Consider the following 27267-nt stretch of genomic DNA (forward strand, 5'->3'; position numbering starts at 1 on the left):
ATCGAGAAACTATCTCCATTGACTTACAAAGTCAAGCTACTGGAACACATGGGTGTGCATCCGGTGTTCCACATGTCTTTGCTCAAGAGGAGCTACGTGGATGAAAACCATGAGGATATGACGCATTCAATCAACTTTAGATGTAGTCAAGTACCTATGTGGGGGAATGGAATCTCCCTAGTGATTGTATTCAATACCGTTATGATTGATATAAGGTACTAATGTACTATATGGGGAGACTTATGAGAGAATAAAGAGGATCTTCTATATAAGTTGGATAGAGAGGGTGGTTGGGTGGAGGTTCAACGGATCCATGCTCTCTCTCTTAGTCATTTATCCCCATAGTCGAAGAGCGTTGACATGCGAGTCCGAATCTGATTGGCGATCCATCCTTATCGCAAAATTTCATTGGTGTTACAGGGGGGGATAAGTTCACATGCATCACCTCCCATTGAACCAGACCAATACGATATTTTAGGCCAATGCCATTTTGTGTCTGGAGAGGGGTTTGAAACACTACACCTGTCATGAAAATCAAGGACTACAAGTTTTTGAATTGAAAAGCATAGGTAGACCAAATCGAAGGACTAGGCATTCCCCATAATCATTCCAACATTGTGACAAAACCATTGACTTTAAACAACTTCATCATATATCAAATAGCACATAGCACATAGCACATAGCACTAGCACATAGCACATAGCACATAGCACATAGCACATTGCACATAGCACATAGCACATAGCACATAGCACATAGCACATAGCACATAACACTAGCACATAGCACATAGCACATAGCACATTGCACATAGCACATAACACATAGCACATAGCACATAGCACATAGCATATAGCACATAGCACATAGCACAATAGCGGCCCACCACGGCCCTAGAACCTTACAACATGCCACATGCCACATGCCACATGCCAATACCACATACCACTAAATACAAGACATCGGATGAAACATTAGGCATGTAACCAATAACCAATAAAACAATAAACTACATATAACCAATAAAACATGGGTCTAACTACATACATACATAACATGTTCTTTGGATTGTGGGTTTTGGCCCCTCCCTTCCTCTTGTAGAGACTTTAGGACACTTTCTTCTTCATATTTCTCCTCCTTTTTCTTCTTCAGTTCCCCTGTTTGCTCGTGATACCATATATAATCTGCACATAGATTTTTATTTTATTTTACTTTGCTCACTTATGGATTAAAAAAAACCCTCTTATTTTGACTTGGCATTAATTATGTCTGATTTAAGCATCTCTCTTATTCCTTGATGCTGATATACTCTGTTTTTCTATCAATAAGGTACCATAAAAGCCATGGTGATTTTTGTGCCTGCGATATCATATCAATATTAGTTCATGAGCTCATGTATCTTGTCAATCATTGGTTAAGAAGAAGAAGAAGAAGAAGAAGAAGAAGAAGAAGGCCATTACATATTTTAATGTGTGCATAAAAGAACTAATCGTTGATAATGTCTCTAATATGGTTTTGATAAGATGGTTCAGAGTTTCCTGTATAGAGTCGTTAAATATTTTCCGAATGGGTTTTCCTGTTTGGCTTTAGGTCATAATTATCACAGCTTATAGGGCCAGCGACACTGGCGATGGAATGTTCAAATGGCAGTCACGTATGTGGTGGGTAAGTGTTTCTTGAGTGTTTCCAATCCCTCTTAAAACATAATAAGGTTTCATAAGCGATAAAACATTGTGATTAATTTTGTTTTATGTTGCTTGTAATAATGGTAAATCACTGTATATAACTTGTCTAGTGTTTCTGGAATATTGTGCGCGTGAAATTCAATGGGCTGTATCATTAATGTTTGGATGCAATGATAAGATATTGTATTTAATCTCCAATCTTTGTCTGAAACCTCTCTACTTTTCTCCTATCTGTTGTCTATTTGCTCCAACGAACAATCAACTCAGGCTTTATATGTACTATTTAATGCCCAATAATTATGCTTTTTATAGTTTCTGACATCTGTTAGGAATCATGGGTTTTCCTACACCAATAAGACCATTCAAATTATTGATAATAAATACAGTATAGTCTCCTAGAATTGATCAATTGTTGATAAAAAAATAAAAATAGTGATAAGTGATTCTCTGTACTGGTTTATAGAGTGTGCTCCTGCTAGGTGCTTATTATCTAGCAGATGTTATTGATAAACTGTTCTCTATATGTAGTTTAAATCTTGTACAGATAAATCCATAATTTGCATGTTCATTGTCATCTTTAGCTAGTAAGTGAATATGTGAATACTTGTATGTATGCATGTATGTACGTGTGTATCTGTGTATGTATGTTTATATGTGTATATATCTATGCATGCAGATATTACAAGGAAAGATATTTATGTGTGTATGATGTGTCTATATGCTATGTGTATGAGGTGGAATGTTTGAGATCGTCAAGAGAGATAGAAATGAACTTTTCTTTATTTTTACCCTCAACAAGTACCTGCACTGTACGCATCTCGAAAATACCGTATACAGCCATGGCAGAGGATCTCGTAGAGTTCTTGAACACTTCCATAAGCAGCAATACAGTTTTCGCATGCAAAATTCACACAGAAAAGATGAATTGGAAGTCCAAAGGTTATGGATTTGTTCAATTTGAGACAGAAGGAGATGCAAAGAAAGCTGTAGAACTGGCGAAAAAATGCCGGCTTAAATTTGAAGGAAGCATGCTAGAGGTTGAATTTGAGGCCAAAGAAATTGTAAGCCGACCACAAATAACCGTTCAATGCAAGTCTTTGTATGTTGGATGTCTTACAAACCCTACCATATTGTGTGTGTTATGGTCCTCAAAGAGGGAGGTTACTCTAGAGCTAGATTGCAAAAAAGGAAAATTAGCTCTTATAGTGGATATCCTTGATAGTGGTGCAAAATATAAACTAACTTGGAAGCTTAAAAGCTTGGACATTTCTGGCACTGATCGAGAAAAGAACTTGAAGGACAATTTTGTATTGCTGCAGGTATAGGCTCTCTCTCTTTTCTGTGTTTCACACTGTTAGAAGATGATAAACATGAAATTTTGGTATAAGAGAACTCATTCATCATACTTTTTGAGTAGAGTACTTGTGTGACTTGATAAAGATGATGACGCTGACATCTTCCAATTTTATGAATCTGGACACAATAAGTAAAGGTCACAATTGTGCTTGTTTTTTAATTTTCTTTATTTTCCCCTTTGTATAAGAAAAACACAAAGTGACTCTCAGTAAGAAGTGTAATGAAACATTTATTGCATGAATTTTTTTGATAATAAGAAATCGTGACACATTTTGCATTTTATTTCTTCTTGATTTTACTTGTTGGTAAGCACGATGGCCTTTGGAAAATAGCTAAGTTGGATGTGAATACACCACCCCAAAAAGGAGATGAGAGAAAGATTGGTCACTTAAGGGCCAATTAAGTGGTTCAATAGCTAGAACTTAGCACTTGATTAGTTATCATCACACCTAATTAGTTAACTCATTACAATATATTTTATTGTAAAAAAATATGAATGGAATTGTAGGTTAATAAAGGCAGCTTTCAGTTGCATCGGGACAACTAGTAATTGCTTTGTCAGCCGCCTAGAAGGGTAATTTATAAATTAATTTCGGCAAATGAAAGGACTTCTCACTCAGGGCTGAGCAGCATAGTCCATGGGGGACCCCTCAGACAGTGATCGGGGGTCCCTCGAGCACAATTATATGTATATTCTCCACTGTATTCTATGGGTTTATATCTTTCCAGATTCATTGACAAATCTCAATCACTATGGATAATTCGACATGTATTGAGAATCCGTCTTACGGTACTTTGCGCACCAATAATGTAGAACAATTGGTCTTTATGATTTGAGTCAAGATTTATGGGTTTGTCAAAGAAACATGAGGAACTTGTGATATTTTTAGTGTTTACCTTAGTTTCCTATTTAAAAGAGGGCAATTGATACTACTGTTTGCATTTGTCTAGAGAGGTTGAGCAAGAAGTCAATATTACTCATGCAACCTTTTTTTCAGAGATTGAATTTATGTATCTATTTCAACTTGCTATATTTTCTGAGATTCATATTTCAGTTTAACTAAAGATTGTTTCCACATGTATATCAAAACAAACGTGTTCCTTATGCAGAATGTATTTGATTTATAAATGAAAAGTGATACTTTCATATCTTTGCATCAATTTTAAATCTTTAATTTGATAGGAATTTGGGTTCATTAAAGGTCAGCAAAAAAATGTATTTACTTGCCTCAAGTCATGGGGGATTATTGCTGATAATTTGTTACTTCTAAACTTGTCAACTGCGTTTACAGATGAAACATGCTCCGAAGATCAAGCAGAAATTCGGTAGCAACAAAAGAAAAAGGGAGAAACAGTTTGATCGATATACTTTCTTTCGAGAGAACCAGGAAGATCATTGGTATCCTTGGTGTCGATGTACAGACTTCACGGAAAATGAAAGTATTGGGAACTCATCTGCTTATTATATAGAGATCTCAGCAGCAGATAAACATGGTTATTTGGAATTTACCAAGCACCTAGCAGTCATCCAAGCTTTCCGGGTGATAGATAATATTTCTTTACAATTTCGTAGTATATACTCGAGGGCACATGGGCTTGTGCCTATCCTTAGCTGCTCTAATTTGAACGAGCTTCCATTTAATGTTATTTTCAAAATCTATAAGCTTGTGCAATGTGGTATTCTCAGTGGTCCAATTCTTGACCATGTTGATCTCAAAATGTTTCATCCTTCAACGACACCACTTCGAAATACACAAATAGCACTTGAGAAGCTTTTAGTTACAAAAGAGTGTTGTTATGATTTTGTGGGATGGTTTCAACGTGAAATCAAGTTGCAACAAGATCAGTTCTCAAAAAATATCTTTACAAACAGTGTAACTGAAGGTTTGATGTTAATGCATCATCTTACTATAACACCTACAAAAATTTATTTCTTGGGACCAGAAGTAGAGATGTCAAACCGTGTCGTGCGAAATAATGCAGAAAATGTGGAGAATTTCCTTCGGGTTCACTTCACAGATGAAGATATGAATTTACTTCGTTCAAAGGCATTGCTAGTCACAGATGAATCCTCAAAAATAATCATAAAATCAGAACACACAGAAATCTATTCTAGAATTCTTAGGATTTTAAAGGAGGGGATTGAACTGGGCGGGAGGAAATTCGAATTCCTAGCTTTCTCTGCCAGCCAGCTCAGAGAACATTCGGTTTGGATGTTTGCATCAAACCAAACCACCACAGCTGATAAGATCCGTGCATGGATGGGCGACTTTACAACCATAAAAAATGTTGCAAATTGTGCTGCTAGGATGGGCCAGTGCTTCAGTGCATCAAAGAAAGGCCCGGATACATATGCATATGAAATTGAAGAGATTCCAGATATTGAAAGAGAGGTTGGAGGTGTGAAGTATTGCTTTTCAGATGGCATAGGGAGGATATCTCCGACATTTGCTATCGAAGTAGCATCAAAGTGTGGATACTCAGTCACTGGAAAAGCACCATCAGCTTTCCAAATTCGATATGCAGGTTACAAAGGTGTTGTAGCAATTCATCCAACCTCAACTTGCAAGCTGTCTTTGAGGAGAAGCATGAAAAAATTTTCTTCGGATTTAATGTCACTTGATATACTCGAATGGAGTCGTTTTCTTCCATGTTATTTAAATCGCCAAATAATAACCCTCTTGTCTACACTTGGTGTAGAGGACCAGGTTTTTGAAACAATACAAGAGGAAAGAATCACATTATTGAATGGACTGCTGAATGAAAGGTTTTCAGCTGTTGAGGCTATTCAGGCTTCTTATGCGGGGGAATGTCATAAGGTTGTGGTGGAGATGTTGCTTGCTGGATATGCTCCCAATTGTGAGCCTTTCCTCTCAAGCATGTTCCAAGCCTTCAAAGCAGCTCAGGTTTATCAGATTTGTAAGAGATCAAGAATTTTTATCCCTAATGGGAGAGTACTGATGGGCTGTTTGGATGAGACTGCAGATTTAGCTTATGGAGAAGTATTTATTCAAATATCTGCATCTGATGGCAGCCTTTCAGTTATCCAGGGAAATGTAGTTGTTGCAAAGAATCCGTGCCTCCATCCGGGAGATGTTCGTGTTTTGGTTGCTGTAGATTCACCAAACCTTCAACATATGGTTGATTGTATTGTTTTCCCCCAGAATGGTAACCGGTGCGTACTCCACATTTAAATATTTGTCTTTCTGCATCTAAGAAGTTTGTTAGGGTAGGGGTGGGTAATACCTACAGGGTAAACACTTCATTTTTTTGACGTTAAAGAAACCAAGGGCAAGTGTTTGTGAATAGGCTGGCAAAGAAAGCATGTTTTGTTGAGATTTTAAGTTCACTTTTGGATTTCTCTATGCAGGCCACATCCAAATGAATGTTCTGGTAGCGATCTGGACGGTGACCTTTACTTTGTCACATGGGACAAGAGGTTGATCCCGCCAGTTACAGAGGCCCCCATGGATTATCATCCACCCAATCCTATTTTATTGGATCATTCTCCTACACTTGAGGTATGTGGTGAAGAACTCATTTCAGTCCTGGGATATTTGCATAGAGAGATAGCTTGGAAAACCTGAGTCTCTCGAGTGAAAGTTGAATATCAGTAGACTGGATTTTTATTTTTTAACATAATTTCAGGAGTGAGATTCGAGATTCTGATGTTATTATATATCTTCATGATCCAATTAAATTAATTTCTTCATTATAATTCACATCTTGTATATATTTTTGAAAGGAATCCATCATGTTTTGTAAGTATGTGTGTGTTTCTTCTCTAGTGCCTATCCTCATCTTCTATTGACCAATTTAATTGAAATACATATTACCAAGAGAGATTCTGTGGTATAACCTATTTCTATTAAGCACACACATATAATAGATATGAAGCTGTACTAACAATGCTCCCATGCACATGAGGCCAACAAGTATATTCTCGCATAACCTTGTTGGCAGTTGATGGCCACAGGGCATCATGGTATATCTCATCTATGTCCTTGCTGGCCATTTCTCCCACCATTGCTATCTTATATACTAGAGCTTCATTATCCTCGCTTAACAATGTTAGCTAGCTTCATGTATTTTTGCTTTATCACAGGACATGTAACCTATGACAATAGATCATCATTGGGTTGTGTTGCATTCATGCATATGCCTCCTTTGGCATACCGGCAATGTTTGTTCATAGTCAAGATTCCCCATAACATTTCTGAGACCCATGATCCAGCTTCCATTAATCAAAATATTGGCAGTCTTATATGATCAAGTGGAGCTTACTAGGGACATCATAGGTCTCTCTCTATGTTCCTCCTATTCTTGTCAGATGGATCTTGATGGGAAATTTCTATCATTCCCTTTGGCAAGCCCACTTTCTTGATTCCTGCTTCATTAGATTTCTATTTCATCAAAGCATGTTTGATTAAATAGTTAGTGTAATATTTCATATTACATGAGTGATATCTATTTGTGTTTGAAGAGTCCATTTGACTATGTAACCAGTAAGGAAAGCTTAAAGTATTCTTTCACCTTGCATCTCTTCCGGATGTTTTGCAGGAAATCCAAACATACTTTGTTGATTACATGCAAAATGATAACCTCGGAACGATAGCGAATGCACATGTGGTTTTTGCTGATAAGGAGCCTGAAAAGGCTAGAGCTTGGCAATGCAAAGAACTTGCTTTACTTTCATCTATTTCTGTGGATTTCCCGAAGACTGGTGTTGCAGCAATATTGCCAAAATACTTGCGCCCACATATATATCCTAATTTCATGGAAAAAAGAGATAAGAAAAGCTATATATCGACTGGGGTTCTTGGGAAGCTTTACAGAGCAGCAAAACTGACTGTTCTTGGAAATACTTCAAAGATCAGTATAAATGATGTTTTGAGGTCATATGACGAGGATTTGATGCAAGAAGGTTTTGAGCATTACTTGACGGTATCCCTTGATTATAAGAAGCTTTACAACACCAAACTCATGTCTTTGATGGATTTGTATGGAGTTCAGACTGAAGCTGAGATGGTTTCCGGGTTTTTCTCCGAGTTGCATCCTGTTATCGGCAACTATTCAAAAATGAATAGCGATCCTCGAAAGGTTGAAGACAAAGTTCGTGAAGCCATGATTGCCCTTCAATTAGAAGCAAAAAATTGGTACAACAATATGGTCAAAGATGCTCCATTTCCAACAACAAATGTAAAGTATGCTATAGCTTCATCATGGTATCATGTGACTTATCATCCGGATTTCCTGAAATGTCATGGGTCGTGTAGAAATGATGAAGAAGAAACTCTCTTTCTTAGCTTTCCATGGGTATTGTACGACAAATTATTAGATATCAAGAGAAATGTCGGCCTAAAGAAATCTAAACTAACTTCAAATGGCATTTTTACACCATCCAGTTTGATGACTGACTGCTAAGATTAAACAGCGAACACAATCATTGACGACGTCTTTAGAAAACCCCATGATACAGATAACGAATACTTTGTAACAAGATCGAGAAAGTTAACAATTTTGATCTGTAGTAGTTTGTTGTTCAGGTTGTAATTTTTTTTATGTTGGTTGAAAAAGCCTTTATGCCATCTAGATTGATGATTTAACTCCTAAGATGAATCAAGAGCCACAATTACACATCAATATACACATGTTACTAAGAAACATTCAGCTGGCAATAGAATGTTTGTTGTCATTTAGTGGAATGTTGATATACATCCATAAACGGTTTTGGGGTAGGCAAGTATATACTTCATTTGTTTTTCCCTATAGAAGAAGAGAGAAGAGAACATCATTTATAATATTTCTTCTTGGTTTTCTATGTACACAAGCAAATGATTTGTTTTGCCATATTTCATGGGGGGATTTTGTGTCCTTGATGACCATTTCTTACATTTTTTCACCCCTTTTTTTTTTGAGTAACATGCTTCTCGTAGAGACACTCATTGTTTTTGAATGGCTATGTGAATAGTAATAATAAAACGAAGAAAAGTTATAATTGTTATAAATATTGAGAAAGGCATTGTAATCTCTCTCTCTCTCTCTCTCACACACACACACATGCACACACACACAAGCATGGTTTCTTAAAATCTACGAACATTCTTGATCTCTCCCTTTTTTGCAGTTTTCATTGTTGAAGGAACAATTCAATACAACAACATGGTTGTGTGACTGTTTTTTGTATATTCTAAAACTAGAAGTCGAGGCGGTTGTTTTCAGAGGTGCAAATAAGATAAAGATATGAACCAGATAAGTAAGATAAAAAACCAAACAAGCTAACATAGAATTGGGACTTATATTGCTTATAGAAATTTGATATAGCATCCAACATGGTTTGACATGCATCAAAGGTTGTTGATGAGGTGTCGAAACATTCCAGTGGAAGCTCACATTCCTCGTCATAAAACAATTGCAATCATGTGCATGTCTTTAGAAAAAAGAATGATAAAGTTGCAAAACGACGTAAATGATGGCAATGAAGGGAAATGATGTTCCAACATGTGGTGGATTTGCAAGCAATGGAGATCAAATGCTTGAAAGAAGAGTCACTTGCTATGAAGAAAATAACATTGCAAATCCAAGATGCTCGCATGTCTAAATTAGAGACCAAAATAACAACATTACAAGTCAAGAAAGAATCATTAATAAAAGCAAATGTTGAGATGAAATATGGCCTTAGGCAAAAGAATATGCAATCATCCCCATTAGTTTTAGAGACTTTGGCAATGGTGGATGAGGACATATCGGTCGGTCAAGAAAGGGCCATCATCGAAGAGTTGTGCTCAAACCAAAGTAAGACCCAAGAGACAGAAGGTGATGGCAAGGAAGTGAAGGTCAAAGCCTATGCGAAGGGCAAAGAGGCTAAATAGGTCACCATGGTGCACGAAAAGGGCTAAGCAGTTTGGGCGAGTTCAAAGGGTGTTCCTTTGGATGTGGTCGTGACATCCAACTTGAAGGTGGACACTATCACAAAGATTGAAGGAACGAAGGTCAACTTTAACGCGAGAGGATACCACGAAATAGGGTGAAATGGGAAACATGCAATGTGGTCGTCTAAGGTCTCAAATGGGAGCATGTACTTGAAGAAGGGGCTACAAGGAGTAGTCAAAGTCAGTATTCAAATGGGGCCTAATGATGGCAAGAGCGGATTGACGGAAGAAGGAAGATTGAAGTGCCTTGACCAAGGGGATGGTAGGAATGAGGGTGGCATATGTTTGGTGCGTGAAGGGTTATGCTCAGGGAAAGTGAAGCCTCGTTTTTTATAAAAGGAAGAGAAGAGGGCTCATTTGGGGTTGGTCATTTGTGTTTTAGGGGTGCACCATTAGGGTTGTGTGATGCTTTTCTTCTTCTCCTCCTCAACGTACATGAGGTCTTGGGGTGGTGCCTAGAATGGCTCCACCCCCCTCCCAAGGGGGTTCAACATTAAGGGGAGAGAGAGAGAGAGAGAAAATGTTCATTCCTATTTCATTCATTCCCCATAAGGGGTTAAATAGTACAAGAGGGGGTAGATACATAGGGGTGTAAGCCCCCTCGAGCATTCATACTGGACACTCACTCACACCTCCTCGTATCCATCCACATGCACACACGTGTGCATGTGTTCACATACGTATAGACTCATGATTACATTTATGCCCCCTACACACACACAACAATCATCATGATAACATTTGACCCTCGCTCATCACATTGACTCTCCGTACATCTCGTACGGGGTAACAGTTCTTAGTGTTTGTTCTTCTTGTTCTCATGCATACCTTGAGACCGATTCTCTAGCAAGCACCATTACATGCTGGTGAATTCAATGAGAGGTTCGGCAAGCTCGCACATTGGTCGTTCGAAGGGAGGAACACTACTTTGATTCGAGGCATTGTAGTTGTCGAAGGTAGTCACGGTCTTGACGGCCCACTCGACTCACCTACACCGAGAGTTTCAGATGGCATAGGGAGCATATCTCCAACATTTGCTACTTGGTCATCAGAAAAGTGTTGATACTCGGTCATCAGAAAAGTGCCATTAGCTTTCCAAATTTGATATGCAGGTTATAAAGGTGTTGTAGTAATTCATCCAACCTCAACTTACAAGCTATCTTTGAGGAGAAGTATGAAAAAATTCTCTTCGGATTTAGTGTCACTTGATATACTTGAATGGAGTTGCTTTCTTCCATGCTACTTAAATCGCCAAATAATAACCCTCTAAGGTATGCATCATAATGTGTAGGGTTGGGTTTATTACGGAGCAAACCAGGTAAGACTTGCTTCCATGCCGAAAAGGCAGTTTGAATAAATTTGTCCTCTCGTTGATGGGATAAAGGTACTCTGAACCCTTCCCTAAATATCCAATTTACATCCTTCAACTAAGGTGGTGCACCTAAGCGAGGAAAGCATTCCAAACAATGGTCAAGCAACACTACTTTCCATATCTCCAGCTCGGAGTGAATCTTCTAATAATCAACTTAATGTTAATAATGCTTTTGGCTTGTCTACTGGATCAATAATGATACCTAGGTCCTCAATCTGAGTGAGGTAAGGTAAATAACATTCCATTTTACTTTGGACCAAGCATTGGCCGCCCTCCCATTTGATGGGACCACAAGAACTTTCAAATCAATCTCCATATATATGCAAGAGGATGCGTGGCTTGTGGAAAAGATCTAACAACATGATAGAACATAACATACCATGGTGTGTTGCCAACAATACTTGGTTGTCAACTACAATCTGTCCGGCGAAAGACAAGATTGGGCTGAACTCTTCGTAATAACAAACTTTTTCGGTAATGTCAATAAGAGGGAGGTGCCACTTGATTTTCTACTGATAAATCAATACCTATTATTTAGTTTATTGGAAAAAAATAAATAAAAAAATACATACATATTATTCAGTATTTTGGAAAAAAATAAAAAAAAAGACATATTATTCAATTTTTTGGAAAAATAAAAATAAAAATACATACATATTATTCATTTTTTGGAAACCTATTATTCAGATTTTTGGAAAAAAACAAACAAACATATTATTCAGTTTTTTTGGTAAAAGATAAAAAAAAAATACAGTTTTTTGGAAAAAAATAAATACAAAAAATACAAACATATTATTCAGTTTTTTGGTAAAAGATAAATAAAAAATTAACCTTATTATTCAGATTTTTGGGATTTTTTTTATTTTTTATTTTATTTTACCTCTTATGTATTCATTTGGTCTTTTTCTTTGGTTCCATAGCTCTTCTTCTTCTTCTTCTTCTTCTTCTTCTGTGCTCTCTTTTTTGTTCTGAAGTTTTGTGAACCTTCCGCGTTCTTCCTCCATTCTCTGCAATTCGACCGGATCTTCCCTCGAAGAGCAGGAAATCAGTTCCGATACTCGACGGCAACATCCTGCTGCTTTCTTGGCTTCCATCGCTCCCTTCTCCCAATTCCTGTGAGCTCTGCGACTACTGCTGTTACTGCTGTTCAGAAGGCTGTTTTTTGCCGTAATTCTATTCTTCCATATCTATTCCCTTCCTGGCATAACCGCAGAAACGAAATTCGAGCGGAGATAGAGACCGAGAGACTTCACCTTATCTTCAGGTTCACACACTTTATACCGTTCTACCTACTCAAAGGGATATTTCTTAACGGTTTCTTTGCCTCATTTTGTGCAATGTAGCATAACGTGTGCACACACTTGCTCTTTTTTGATGTAAAGATGCATGGATAAAAGATCAAGAATTTGCCTTACAGCTGGAAGGACCAAGATTTGGAGTAGAATCTCTAGCTCATTTTCTGGAAATGCATGAATATAGAGATGTTTTTGGCTGTAAATGCCCTGGAGTGAAATATCATCAAGGTCTTACCATATAATTGAATTTAATGTATATTTATGGAAGGGAATGTATATGCTGGTTTTCTTTACTGTAGATAGTAACGGATAAAGGATTACAGGCTTTTGTTTTACCATATAGTTAAAAGGATCGACATTTCGATTAAAACCTTTGCTATTTGACAGAAAATGCAAGGATATATTGTTTTTTTTAATTGGATGAGAGTTCAAAATATTGCCATATTGTTGAAGAACCAAGATTAGGACTAGAACCTTACTTTTTTTGCAGAAAGGCACGCATATACTGGCTAATTTGGATGTAAAGTTTTAAGGGGAATGGCTAGAAGATAAAGTTTTGCAGTTTCGATTGAGGAACAGAGATTTTGCATCTTAGGTACGGATATAGTGATTGTTCTTGCTTTGAAAAGGAATGGATAGAATGACCCTTCTATCACATAGTTGAAGAAAGTTTTAGCTGGTACGCCGTCTTTTTTGCAGAAAAACATGCTCCCACTGGTTTTTTGGCTGTTAATAAGCATTGATAGAAGATTGCATTTTACTATATAGTTGAATAAAGATCAAGAAGCATCTTAGCACTTTTGCAGAAAGGTGTGCATAGATTGGTTCGGTTGCACCTTATAGTTGAAGAACTAAGTTTTTTCGAGTACTTGCCTCTTTTGCATGCATATGATGGGTTGTTTTTGCAAAAACAGGATTTGATAGAAGATTGAGATTTTTTTGTATTACTGAAAAAGGATTATTTTTTATAGCATCTCAGATCTGATGTAGAAACGTATATGGTAATGAATAAGGGTCATGAATTTTCCATATAGTTGAAGGATCCTGATTTTGACTAGCATCTTGGATCTTTTACTGAAATGCACACATTTATAGGTAGATGAAGATTTTATGATATAGTTTAAAAACTAAGATTATGAATGTCGTCTTCACTCATTTGCAGGAACAGAGCCGATTGTGATTTTTTCTGCATAATATGACCTGCTTCGAACAAACGCAATAATCTCACCACAAAAAAAACATGGGGGTATGCTTTTCTAACACAGTAGATGGGAGGAATTCAATTGGAGGTATTGAAGATCAAAATGGAGGGGGTACTTTGGAAGCTGTACAGATGCTACATGGTGCCCGTCGCTTGTCATCACAACTTGAAGTAAGTACTACTTCTTTATATATTTTGCACACACGTTACAATTCTCTCTTAACATAGGTGAGTATGGAATAATCTGGGTTTTATGTCCCCTTATCGAATCCACAACCTGCACATAACACATGACACATGACACATGACACAGGTTCAAAGTTTACATTTAGTTGAGTGTTGTCAGAGGTAAGATCCCCAGCCACATAATTTTCACCTTCAAGATGAAAAGAAATGGTATAGTTTTTATATTCTACAGACAAAAATCTGTCTTACTAAACATGCCTAAAATAATCTCTAGAAGCCGTATTGACATTAAACAGAAGTTGAAACTTTATGGTGCCGCCAAACAGAAAGTTTGAGCTGTGAAACCATATGATCTCTCAGTTTCCAGCTATGGTACATATCAGAAAACATAATTGTGTTCAGCGGCGGTTTCTGGAGATTTAGTTCTTGAACCACATATGCACAGGCCATTATCAAACAAAATCTGAACGCCGTGACCATCTAGATCTCGATCAACATTCATGGGATGAAGTTGGCAAATGTGTTTGGTCTAAGACAACAATGAGGTGTAGGTGCATTCAATTGATGAATATTTTAATTCCTAGACCACATGTGAAAAAGATAATTTATGATTAGATCTGTTACTAAACAAAATCCAAGTGGTTTGACCATTTATATATCCATTGACATTCATGAGATCAAGCAGAAAAACCAGGTTTGATCAAAGAAAACTATGACATCTATGTTTTCACTTGATGAATTTCTGAAATTAACATGAGCAGACTTTAATTTTCCGTAATGTGTTCAGAAGTTCCTGTGGTATAAGGCCCCTTCTTACATAGAAAATCCTTGTCACCATGGAAATGATCTTTGATGACAGCTGAAACATCATTTTTCTTCCAATCCTCCCCTTGGAATTTGGTTTGTTTATTTCTGAGATGCTTCTGTGGACTGACTTAAAGCTGTGCGAATGCTGCACAGTGGGATGCTTATTCCCCTGTTTGAATGCTATGCAAAACTATCGTTTTAACCATATTTATAAGTATCCGTCAATGAGTCCACGGGATTGCACAAATCCTCATTTTGGTATTTGGCAGCAATCCGTTCAAGTATAATATATTCACAACTATTTTAGGGTTTTCCAAGGCAATTGTTTTATGAAGGGAATCAAGGTTTTCCATGCCCATGTCTAATTTAAATAGATTTTGAAACATTCAATTCTTTCTGCTTGCACAAGACATGCACGAGTAATAGATTGCAATTTCTCGAAACTATACTCATACATATGCAGTGAATGTGGATATCTGACTGACTCACCTTCCAACCATAGAGCCAATACAGGTTCATTCCAATCTAGGAGCTAGCAGTTGGTCTCTATTTTTATGAGATTACCTAACCTCTCTTTAATAACGAGCACTAGTGCATGTTGAAAGTCACTGTGCGCCTCTGATACTGCTATGATATACGCACCAAACCTCACAATATTCAATCATAGAATTAGTATTTCTTTATAGGTTTTATGATTTAGGGCTCATGGGCTACTTACTGATACTCGTTACTGTCAAAGGTGGACACTGATCACGGTGATGAACTCCGCAAAATTTTGCATTTTGATAGCAGATGTAGGTTTTCGAATATATCAGGGTACATAACCAGCAAGTGAAAGACTATGCCAAGTTTAGCATACAACTTTGAATATCATAAAGAAGAAGGAAGATTCTGATATTCTTTACAGATTTTAGGAAGGTTTATGCCTAAAACTGTTGAAACTTAAAGGTTTAGTTTAGTTTGGGATTTACTGTGATGATGATCATTCTGAGGTATGATGCAAAATTGGTGCATAAATTTCAGAACAAACCAAGGCTGTAAACCATGCATTTAGCCAATGCTTGAGCTATTATGGTATGATGTCATGCTTCTTTTCAAGTATAGCAGTTCCACTCACAGGTGTTAAGCATTCTGATGTATTTCTCTGGTTATATTTTCCTGTTTGATAAGCACACGTTCTTTACTGATTAGTTCCTTCTTATGCAGTTGTCGATATCTGCCTCCAAGTTGCGGGACAGAGATGTCATGTCAAAGGTAAATGCATTCAGAAAAGAACATATTAATATAAAAGAGTGTTGTATTGATGTTGTCAGAAAAAAACCTTGTTTTATGTAAAATATATAAATATTAAGTGGATTGCCAAATGTACAGAGTGATCCTATGGCTGTCGCATATCTTAAAAGAATTAATGGAACTTTGGAGGAGCTTGGCAGAACAGAAGTCTGTTTGAATTCCTTGGATCCTAGTTGGGTTACGAAGATACGGGTTTTGTACTGTTTCGAAGAACTTCAGGTGTTGCTGTACGTGACATGAAAATCTCTTCAGATTTCCAATAATTCTATCACTATCTGTTTCCTATGCCTTACTTTTTTTTTTTTCTTTTTTGTTTGACACAGGTTTAGAGTTTATGACGTGGATACAAATTTCAAGGATGTTCAAACTAAGGTGATAAGATGGCTGATTTTGAATATCATTGGATGGTACCACTATCCCTCCTACTAGGAATCGGCAACGGTTCGGTTTTGGCTTGGCCTTGTCCAAACCAAACCGGTTTGAGAGTTTTCAAACTTGAACCGGACCAGTTAAGGCTAAGCGGTTTGGCCAAATTGGTTAACTCTAAACCAGTTTAGTAACTGGTTTGTCCTAACGGTTTAAGCCTTACCCGGTTTAGGAACTGGGTTGGCCCTAAACGGTTCGGTGTGGCTTGAGCCTTGCCAAACCGAACTCAAACCGGTTAAGGAGGCTCAAGCCTAACCGTTTATAAATGGTGTAACAGTTTGGTTTAGGCTTGAGTTGAGCCGTTGCCGATTCCTACCTCCTATGTATGAAAATCTGTGTATGATGCGTAGGAAATATTAAAGGACTATGGCTATTCTGTTTCGTTGAGTAGCCAGAAATTTGCACTAATATTTTCATTTATTTATCATTGATGTTTATTGATTTATCTCAAGGAAGTATTAAGGACTATGGCTATTCTGTTTCCTTGAGTAGACAAAAGTTTGTGCACTAATATTATCACAGGAAATGAAAGCAGCTGGTTGACGCACTATTTGTGTTACAGCGTAACCGTGATAATCTTATCCCTGTTGATCATCAAGCCTGTTATTACACTGGCTTCGGGATAGTTCTATACTGACCCAATTTCTTGTATCATCAAGCCCAATACCAAACTAGTAATGTACATGCCTTCCGTTTTTATATCATTAATATTTTCTCAGTTCTTAGTGATTAGTAAATTGTCAGTTATCTTAAGGTTGGTCCCCATGCCTGTCAAAATTTCGTGCGTCTTCTCAACTTTTGCATAAAGTTATTTGACTCTCTTACATGCATTCAAAGGATGATCGAAGAATATAAAGAACTGTTTGATATTAAGATGACCATAATCTCCTTCCACACGTCCTTTAGCTCTTCTTTGGGGTTGATTTTTGTTACTTGCATTGACGAGTTAACACAACCAGTCTTATCTTTAATGGGTTTAATAGGCCAGTATGGTATTTTGGAAGTGCTATTATCTTTCTTTCTCTACTTTTTATGCAGTCAAAATAAAACTCTGTTTAGCCCCTCTGCATTAATGTAGATTGTCAAAGGTTTTATCAAAGTTCAGAGTCCTAAATTGCTCTAGCTACGGCAACAATGGTGGTAAAGCTTCGTTGGTCTTTAAAAGCCATTTACTCAACTTGGATTCAGGATTAAAGTATATCTTAGCCGTGTTCAATTATAAAAATATACTATTAGAATACCTAAATTTTCTATTAAAATGGTTTATAATCAGTGGCCTTGCAGTATGCTGTGATATGCATGTAATGCCATGTTAAACTAATTGGAATACTTATGAGACTGAAAGTGCAGTTATATTCTGAATATGTTTTGTATTTATATCTAATGCTTGTTTCGTTTTAAATGCTATTTATATCTAATATATATGCATAAATCTTTGATCGATACAGCTAGTTTAATTCACGCATGTCTAATATAATAAGTCCAACTCCTTGATAGTTTGATGTTTAACAATTGGCTTCAAATATTAGGCTGTTCCGTTATTCTTAATTTTTGCTAATTGTGTGTACGTGTCGATTTCAGGATATTTTACTTTCACAGCAGCATTTTCTTGGGGAAATGGAGTGTGTTTTGTCAGAGGTATTGTAGACATATGATGTTTTTGAATTCTACTTCAGTGAGAATTCTATTAGATGTTGTGAATTATGAGATAATAGAGAAAGACATCTATAGTCTCACAAATTTGAACTTAATCTTTCACCATCGATCAGAAAGTATTACACCACCAAAGATCTTATTAAATCTTGGAGATTCAAATGTAAGATATAATGCGTTCTTATCCTACTTTGTATGTAATGATTTTAGGAATTTTTACTCTGATGTTATTATGACATGCTAAACAAAATGTACTAGTTACTACTCAAGTGATTTATTCTTGATGAAAGAATATTCAAATTGGAAATCCCATAAATATTGAAGCTAGACCTTAGCAATCTTTCATGCCTCCATGTTGTTTAGAAGTTTGACAAGAACCTGCAGCTTCTTCGCCCAAATACTTTAAAACCCTTCTCTCAAATAGAAAGTGAACTTTGATATTAGCTTCTAGCATGTCATATTCCTTGTGAGGTTAGTTTCCTTAATCCATCATATGGAGCTATTTAAGTCTTAACTCTTAAATCTTTTATGGCTTTTGTACTTTAGTGAAGAAGTCTGATCCCCGTTGCCTTTCTTTGTCTTCATGAAACCATTGATTTTTCTTGTATTTATGCAGAGATCATGAAGGATCTAATAGGATTCTACCACGCTTGTTTTTTGGCTATAAAGAATGGTAGCTTTGCAATCAAAGTAATCTTCTTACATTCAACGAAGTAAACCTTGTAAGGTCACTAGCATAGATTGACACATTAATAGATTATAGAAATATGATTAGTGTCAAGTCCCCTTTTTAGTGTCAAATAAAAATATCCACAAAATCAGGAGACTAAAAAGGGGGGAGTTTATGAACCTTTATTTTATTTTATATTTAAAAAAAACGAATCTTTTTACATCTATTATAGAAACATGATTAGTGTCAAGTCCCCTTTTTAATATCAGATAAAAATATCCACAATATATGGGAGACTAAAAGGGGGGAGTTAATGAACCTTTATTTAATTTAATTTAATTTATTAATTTATTATTAAAAAAACAAATACTTTTAGATCTATTATAAAACTATGATCAGTGTCAAGTCCCCTTTTTATTGTCAAGTAAAAATATCCACTGGGAGACTGAAAAGGAGGGAGTTTATGAACCTTTTTTTAAACGGATATTTTTTCATGCATTTGTATTTGTATTCATATGAATTTGTGGGGGAGGCCCCATGAATGCGAATATGTCAATCTATGGTCACTAGTAAAGAAGATCACATGTGTTTGAATTTAGTTAGACAACCCTTTCATTATTTGTAAGGCACTTTCTTTAGATAATCCATGATTATTGCCCTGGTTATCACACATGAACAATTAATGAACCTTTTTGCATTTCTTATCAGTGTCATTCATGAGAAATACTTTCAACCAATTCTCATGATTTCCTCCATTAATTTTCTTTCATTAGAATTTTTATAAATGACCTCTTTTGTTCCTCACATTCCATGGATTACACAAATGAGAGGATGTAATGTATATTTAACCTGGAAACCTACATATCACTGTCCTCTTTAGAGGAGCCAACCAAGAGGAAGAACTACAGCCAGCGGCACTTTAACAGCATACCTTTCGGAGGGGTCTACATGATATAGACTTTCACATGGACAGCTCTCAATGTCATTGGATACATGGCTCTTCATATTATAGGCCATATTGGCATTAGAAAATCTGGAGCATCATTGGTGGCATCAGGGCACACTTGATGAGTCACCTTACTATGAAGGATATTGATGCCATTCTAGAGAGACCATCCCGTGATTTCTTTATATGATTTCTTTGTACCTCCTGAATCTTGGTACCCACCTGCCCATTTTTGAATAGCACTATTGACCTCCCACCATGCTGACCCAGCTCATGCTTCTGCTCGTGGATTTCCATCCCAATTCACGGTACTCTTTGTGTATGTGGTGCCCATGCATGATTTCTTTAGATGATTACTCTTGTGTCTCCCACATCTCGGTGTTGTGAAGCAATTGCTTCACGCTATAAAAACAAATTCAAATATTATCAAGTGACATTTGTGAACCTCGTGTACACCGACAGTTTGACGCATCGAGCATGAACTGTACAACATCGATACCCACCTCTGCATGAATGAGTTGTACCTCTCACTCAGGCTGAACCAGCTTATACTTATCCTCGTAGATGCAGTCCTACTTCATACTGCTACTGGTGGATGTACTACTCTTGAATGATTGCTTGAGATGATTTCTCTTGTGCCTCCTGTATCTTAGTACCCACTTCCCCATGGATGAGTATAACTACCAGCCTTTCACCTAGGCCAGTCAGCTAATATCACCCCTCGTTGATGTACTATCTGGCAGCTTTGTACTAACTTTGCTAAGCATAGTTTCTTTTCTTGCTTTTCATGTTATTATACACTATATCAGATCTGGCTGCAATTGCTTGGGTAAGTTTGGCCTTTTAAATGCAGTATACAGCATTTCATTTTATTGCTCTCCTGAAAAAGAAAGTGGGGCAGCATGGATAACAAACTGCACTTAATTTCGTGTAGACATAAAATAGCTCACCATCTTAAGTGGTTGTTTGTAATTTGGATTAAACAGTCTATCAGAAAATGAGGAAATTAATAACAGTTTTGCACCTGTAAATTCTTTTTGCTTACGCCATTGTAATCTTGTAGATTGTTACGACACCACAACAATGTATAATGAGGGCATTGCAACCTATGAAAGAGAAAATGAGGGAAGGTTCTAGAATCCCTGAGTGTGGGGTTCTAACTGTAAGGGCTGAGGAGATGGCCAACTCCAAACGCATAGTTGAGATCAGGATTGATTGTTCTCAACTTGACAATAAAGATGTTTTCTCAAAGAGTGTGAGTTTTTATATAGTCTATAAGAACTGATTTTTCCTGCATTTAATGTGCCCCTGAGTGTTGCTTCCTTTTCATTATTTGTGTCTCTAGGATCCTTTCTTGCAAATCAGCAAAATGATAGAGGCTGGGTCTTCTTTCATACCCGTGTATAAGTCAGAAGTGAAGAAAAATAGCTTGAACCCTACATGGAAACCAATAAAAATGAATCTTCAGCATCTGTGCAATGGTGACATGGTATTGGTTATGTTTATATTCTGAAGGTTATGAGTTGGTTTTATAAAACAAGCTAATGTTCTATGTCTTTGTCAGGATTGCCCTCTCAAGATTGAATGCTTAAATTTTAATGGCAGTGGAAGGCATGACTTGATTGGGTACTGCTGAATAAAGCCACTTTTAAAAATGATGTTATTACGAAGAGATGCTTGTGTTTCTCATAACATTTATGTCTTTATCAGTGCTTTTCAGACATCTGTAAATCAACTGCAAAACATGGTAATTAATCAAGCTGAGACAATTAATCTGGAACGACTCTCTTCTGGTTATCAGCAATCTAGTAAGGTGTGCATGATTACATATGCAAAACTTAATACATCTAGAAGCTGTTGGTTATCGATATTGATAATCTTGGTGCATTTTTCCAGAATTGATGACCAAATACCGAATGTATATAACTTATTTTTTATGTATGCATGTGTGCAGTACTGCATATTTGTCAGTCATTTCTTGCTACTGGATCTTTTCTGTGGTTAAAAGTTATGTTAAACGACACAGCACAAAGCATAAATGGACCTAATATTACAGAAGCTGCCATACACAAACCCTAAATCGTAAAGCATAAATAAAACCTAAATTATTCTGTATATATTACATATGAGATAAGTCTATGTGATCCGCCAATATATTCTGGGTTCTGTAGTTCAGAGATTGCTTTAGCTGTCTTCAGAACTCGAGTGGAAAGTAGTTCTTTAGGGGTGTTCATCAACCAAATCTTACACATAGAAAGAGGCAGTTAGAGAGTCTTCATTCCTCGGCCACACTTCCAATTCACTCCCTGTCAAGTAGATCTTATCATAGGGCATGTGTGTACAATTGATATTATGATATTTTTATTGTTTAAAGTAGAGTGCTAATGGAATAGATGGAAATGAGCTTGGAATATTCACACTATTCTAAAAAACTATACTGTGTGATTCTATGTGTATGGATAACTGCATGCTTTCTTCTATCACTGTTATATAAATAAAAAAAGTTATTTGGTAGAAGGCCAGTTGAAAAAAAGTTTGAAAATGCACAAATTATTGGTAAATGAGGTTGAAATGTTTACGTTATTTATAGAAGGCTATATTGTGTGATTGTTTTTGAATGGGTAACGGTACATTTTCTTCAATCACTATGATATTAGTTGAAACTGTACGTATTATTCGTAAATGAGGTTGAAATATTCAATTTTTTGTAGAAGGCTATTTGCGCAATTTTATCTGGATGGAGAATGACATGTTTTCGTATATCACTATTCTATTACATAGAAAACATTATCTAGTTTTGTGATAATGATATTTCTCTTTTATTTCTCCAGATTGGAGGACAACTACATGTTCGGAAATGTGAGCTATCAGATCGGCTTAGCTTTTTGGATTATATTCGTAAAGGATTTGAATTAAGCTTCCTTGTGGCTATAGACTTCACTGGTGAGTGCTATAGTGCAAACAAGTCTTTGACCTTGAATTGATTGCATAGACGAGTTTCTGACTTGAGGCTTGCAGATACCTTAAATTTTCATTTTGTTTGAAAGTCTGCATATTCTTTATTCAGATAGGATCTCTCAGGGTAGTCTCTCTGTCTCTCAAGTTGTAGTAGCCTATCAGTAGTCATGTAGACTATATCAGAGCCTCTGAACACGCATTAACCATGAACATAGGTTTGCTGTTGGCATGCCCCTCGTTAAAGAAAAAAACAAACATAAATCTTTCTTCTCTATTCTCTGTACTATTTATAGCTGCCTGTGCAGCTGAGATTTGCATTTATTGCTGCAGATCCATTATCATTGTGATTAAGAAATCATAATGCTTCAAATCACATTGTCTAATTGAGGGACTAGAGGAAATCAAGGTCTCTGACCTGCCTGATTGGAGAGATATGGTTGCAGGTTATCTGGATATTGTTTTCTGTTTGTCTAGAATCGGTTTTGGTCGAGGCTCACATTTTCAAGTATCCAATGTCTATGGTCTAGCAATTTTGTTTGTCTCTTTTATTTTTAGGGTAAGAATACTACAAGCTTATCCTATGCAATGTTCACATCTTGAATTTGTTCATTTAGCTGCATTTACCGTTTGGTTGTGCTCTGTTTCAATATCAGGCATTTCTGAACTAACTGCCTTTATTCTTTGTATGCTACTGAAATTTTCTTACATATATGTTTTCAGCTTCAAATGGAAGCCCATATCAAAGAGATTCACTGCATTATATTGATCCAGCAGGACGGCAAAATGCATACCAAGCAGTAGGGTGTAGAAATTGCAAAGTTTGCATGGAATATTTTTATTTTCTACAAGTATTTGACTTTGTTTTTAATCATTTGTTCTTAGGCTATTTCCGCTGTTGGTGAAGTTTTGGAATACTATGACTCAGATAAGCTGTTTTCTGTATGGGGTTTTGGTGGCAAACCTGATCCAGATTCACCTGTTTCTCATTGCTTCAATCTCAGCAAGAACTCAGATGAGGCAAGAATATTGCTTGATTCTAGTTAGTAATGTTAATGTCTTTTTTAAATTTTGTGTGGATGGCTGTACAGGTTAATGGAGTTGCAGGAATATCACAAATATATGAAGAGAAAATCCGCCATATACAGTTTGCTGGTCCTACATTATTTGGCCCTGTGATTAACAAGGCAACTATGGTAGCTCGAGAAGGTGCAGCTAAAAATCTTCACAAATACTATGTCCTGATGATAATCACTGTAATGCTGCCTTCTCTACACTCGTCTTGATATTTAATAATCCAATGGTTCACACACATTTGAATGAGGGTTTCAATGTGCAATATATGTTTAATGAACGATTTTTTGTGTTCTACCACCAGGATGGTGTTATCACAGATTTGCAAGAGAGCATAAATTCATTGGTACAAGCATCATCTTTTCCTTTGTCGGTTCTAATAGTTGGTGTAGGTGGGGCTGACTTTACTGAAATGGAGGTATGCTTATTTACTTTTCTGTTAAACTTTGACAGGTTCACTTTTATAGCACGGAAAATGTTTAATTAGAGACAACCTAGTGCAAAACTGATCTCACTCGGGCTTGGCATGAATATGTAAATGTACTCTATGACATTTCTGAGAAGCCCTCCTCCCCTACACACAGGGCTCATACCCTCATGAATCCACCCTTTTCACTCCATGCAAATTGCAAGATGCCATTAATAGGTTGTGATTTGGAATTGCTGAAGATCATGATGGGTGAAATTTTATCTATGCCTGTGACATCTTGCTCCTGTGTCCTTTTCACATCTTTAATAAGGGCTATGTTTGAAGGCTTCTCTACTAGCGGGGGAGAGCATACTATTGTACTGATATTCAAGAGCGGAAATTTCATGACACCTAGCAATTGTTGGACTATCATGATTGGCCATTAATTGGCTAAAACTGTATGGTTTGATCCTTGAGTCTGAATTGAGTTTACAGGCAGAGAATTGCAGTTCTGAATGGGGTTCACAACTTTGGATCACACATTGACTCCCGGATCCTTTACTGAGGAGGGGAGATATCCCATAAAAGGATAACCTATTGTTGCTTTATTTAGCTATGTATGATGTGCTCAGCTTATGCAGCAACCAGAAGCCCTTCGAGTCCTTGTAGATTGGAATGCAGAAGGAATCTACGCACTATATAATTAGTTTCAAGGAAAGTGCACATTCCTATTGGATTATTGAAGGTCATAAGCATGTACATTTGAAGTAAACCAATGGTGCCCAGTGTCACCCACTCTCTTCAGTCTTTATATAGATGAGATATCCAATTACATATAGAGATTGGGTTGTTCAGGATCATGCTTAACTGTAGTAACCATACTGTTACTACTGTATGCCAATGATATGTTGGTTTCCAACTCTCTGGAGGGACTATGGACTATAAAAGGAATCTAAATGCTTTCTTATAATTTTGTATAGAGAAGAGTTTGTTGACCAAACTTGGTAAAGTTAAAGTGATGATTTTTAACACTTATCAAGTGTGGGTAGGGAGATTAGAACTGGAATTCTTCTTGGGATAAGCAAAGGTGGCTTACATACGATCCTGGACATATCTAGGAGTAACATTCATAGGGCCTAGGTTCTCCCTACTGTTATCATCTTGTTCTCGATTTTCTGATGAATATGCTGCTCTTGTTACCCTTGAAAGACAATTTGCGTATGTACTGTTCCAAGAACCTCAAACTAAATTGTGGCTATTTGATACATGTAATGTTGATGACTCTATGGAGTAGAAATTTGGGAACCAAACCTTATAGGACATGTCTGGACAGATTCAATGAGGCCTTTTGTCTCAATGATTGCCCGCATGATAAGGAACAAAGCATTGGAACCCCATGATGTAACCTGTGGAGACTGCTGCAGCCCCAATTGCGACTGAGGTATTATTGTGATCATTGACTGACATCCAAAGGATTTATGTCACCAAAACCGCTTGCTGAACATGGACATAACCATTGTGGACATTCTGAATTGCTGGCATTAGTATAAACACACCAAATTCATTCCAATATAACGTGGATTGTCCACACTTAGACATGACCAAAGTAGAAAGGAACAGAGTGATCCAATTGATATCATTAAATATGATAATGAAAGGACATGAATCAATTTGATGACATCTCATGTTAGGAAGATGGCCATTTATAAAGCACCTTGTTTACACCTCAATCAAGACACTTAAAAAGGTTTATAATAAGGCCACATATAAAGGCCCTTGGGATTCACGAATAAAGGCCATCATAGCCTTTGGTGCTTCCCTCGCTTTGAAGATCTCTTGATATTGGAGATTTTTTGAAGGCAAGAGTTTCAGTCATTTAACTTCAGAATCTTAAGTGCTTAAATAACTAGATTCTTTAGTACCATATGTCTAGTTATATTTATTTTGGTTTGTTCTCAAAGACAAGACAACATTTTTAGGTATAATCTCTGGTTTGGTTTTATAGGCTATTTTGCTCCTTTAACAGACTTTTAATCTATCTTTCTTCTGTCATCGTGGATATGCTTTTAAGAGTCAGAAACCATCATATGGATTGAACTGAATAACCCCAGAACTTGTAATTTGCAGTATCTGGATGCAGATAGAGGAAGACTTCAGTCATCTGATAGAAGCAAGGTTGCAGCTCGAGACATTGTACAATTTGTACCAATAAGGGATGCGACAGGTTAGTGCTCCTAGAGTGAGAGTAGGGGTATTCATTGCTTCAAGATTTTCAAAATTCATGATTGTCTTTCAGGTGCAGTTTCACTTGCAAGGGTGCTGCTTGCAGAGCTTCCTACACAATTTCTAGAATACATGCAGAACATGAATATTGTACCTGAAGGGTAATGGTTAAGCAGATTATGTGGAAATATGTGCCATTGCAGCCACATGTATGAATGAATTCCAAAGGTTAGTTCAAGGATTCATTGCTGGTCATGTGAGAAAAATTATTATAATGTGGTAAATAAAGTATTGGTAATAATTTATACTGATGCTTTTGGGGGTTTTGTATAAAAATTATTTTATATTTCCAGTTATCAAAGTACACTAGTACTATAAACTCATTTAGACAGGCATGATATTTGTAAGCTTATTTGATGGTGCCTTGCATGTTGTAAAATAGATTTCAAAATGAAATTTGTGTTTTAAGACATTATCATAATCTTAGATGACGAATTAAAAATGATTTGACCCTGTTTATATTGAAGTGTTTTTGGGCTCATGGCTCACATCCCACATTAGATAAAGTAGCATTCAAAAAGATAACTGAGTACTAGTTAAAGACACATAGAGTTAGAACCTGTAAGAAAAATTTGTATGCAATAGAGAAGAATTCAAATGGTTAAAATGTCATGAAAGTGTTGGTATTTATGAACTATGGTTTTTACACCTTTCTACATGCCGTTTATCAGGCCAATGGATATTTTTAGACAGCTTGAACGATGGTTCTTGCATTTACTTATG

General features: G+C 36.6%; 2 protein-coding genes across 3 annotated transcripts; both read left to right on the plus strand.

The window, feature by feature from the left end:
* The first annotated feature begins 1193 nt into the window (after nucleotides 1–1193).
* Nucleotides 1194–8740, plus strand: LOC147853282 (putative RNA-dependent RNA polymerase 1). Of its 2 annotated transcripts, none has more exons than XM_087333382.1 (6): nucleotides 1194–1330; nucleotides 1592–1666; nucleotides 2486–3005; nucleotides 4335–6217; nucleotides 6413–6563; nucleotides 7603–8740. In XM_087333382.1, the coding sequence occupies exons 2-6, from the start codon at nucleotides 1632–1634 to the stop codon at nucleotides 8464–8466; spliced, it is 3453 nt and encodes a 1150-aa protein (XP_087189508.1). In that variant the 5' UTR covers nucleotides 1194–1330; nucleotides 1592–1631; the 3' UTR covers nucleotides 8467–8740. The 2 variants fall into 2 exon arrangements, with proteins under 2 accessions (XP_087189508.1, XP_087189509.1); XM_087333383.1 differs by having other exon boundaries at nucleotides 1608–1666.
* Nucleotides 8741–12410: 3670 nt separating this feature from the next.
* LOC147853283 (protein BONZAI 1-like) lies at nucleotides 12411–26954 on the plus strand. Its single transcript, XM_087333071.1, has 17 exons — nucleotides 12411–12610; nucleotides 13804–14013; nucleotides 16042–16089; nucleotides 16207–16355; nucleotides 16452–16500; nucleotides 18136–18192; nucleotides 20887–21078; nucleotides 21169–21312; nucleotides 21388–21449; nucleotides 21534–21636; nucleotides 22655–22766; nucleotides 23502–23578; nucleotides 23664–23798; nucleotides 23870–24034; nucleotides 24157–24270; nucleotides 26389–26485; nucleotides 26558–26954. The coding sequence occupies exons 2-17, from the start codon at nucleotides 13882–13884 to the stop codon at nucleotides 26647–26649; spliced, it is 1728 nt and encodes a 575-aa protein (XP_087189197.1). The 5' UTR covers nucleotides 12411–12610; nucleotides 13804–13881; the 3' UTR covers nucleotides 26650–26954.
* Nucleotides 26955–27267: the final 313 nt, after the last annotated feature.

The sequence above is a fragment of the Azolla caroliniana genome, unplaced genomic scaffold (assembly GCF_043228905.1).
Source record: "Azolla caroliniana isolate FFs.n. ecotype wild unplaced genomic scaffold, voAzoCaro1.0.p SCAF_17, whole genome shotgun sequence".
Lineage (NCBI taxonomy): Eukaryota > Viridiplantae > Streptophyta > Polypodiopsida > Salviniales > Salviniaceae > Azolla > Azolla caroliniana.

What these genes read in the sequence shown, in the direction of transcription:
- LOC147853282 (XM_087333382.1), top strand. Translation starts at nt 1,632, where the DNA reads ATGGAATGTTCAAATGGCAGTCACGTATGTGGTGG. An exon ending in ACAATTTTGTATTGCTGCAG is followed by an intron (nt 3,006 to 4,334) that starts GTATAGGCTCTC and finishes CTGCGTTTACAG; the next exon opens with ATGAAACATGCTCCGAAGAT. An exon ending in ATCATTCTCCTACACTTGAG is followed by an intron (nt 6,564 to 7,602) that starts GTATGTGGTGAA and finishes GATGTTTTGCAG; the next exon opens with GAAATCCAAACATACTTTGT.
- LOC147853283 (XM_087333071.1), top strand. Translation starts at nt 13,882, where the DNA reads ATGGGGGTATGCTTTTCTAACACAGTAGATGGGAGGAATTCAATTGGA. An exon ending in ACAGAGATGTCATGTCAAAG is followed by an intron (nt 16,090 to 16,206) that starts GTAAATGCATTC and finishes CCAAATGTACAG; the next exon opens with AGTGATCCTATGGCTGTCGC. An exon ending in ACCAATAAGGGATGCGACAG is followed by an intron (nt 26,486 to 26,557) that starts GTTAGTGCTCCT and finishes ATTGTCTTTCAG; the next exon opens with GTGCAGTTTCACTTGCAAGG.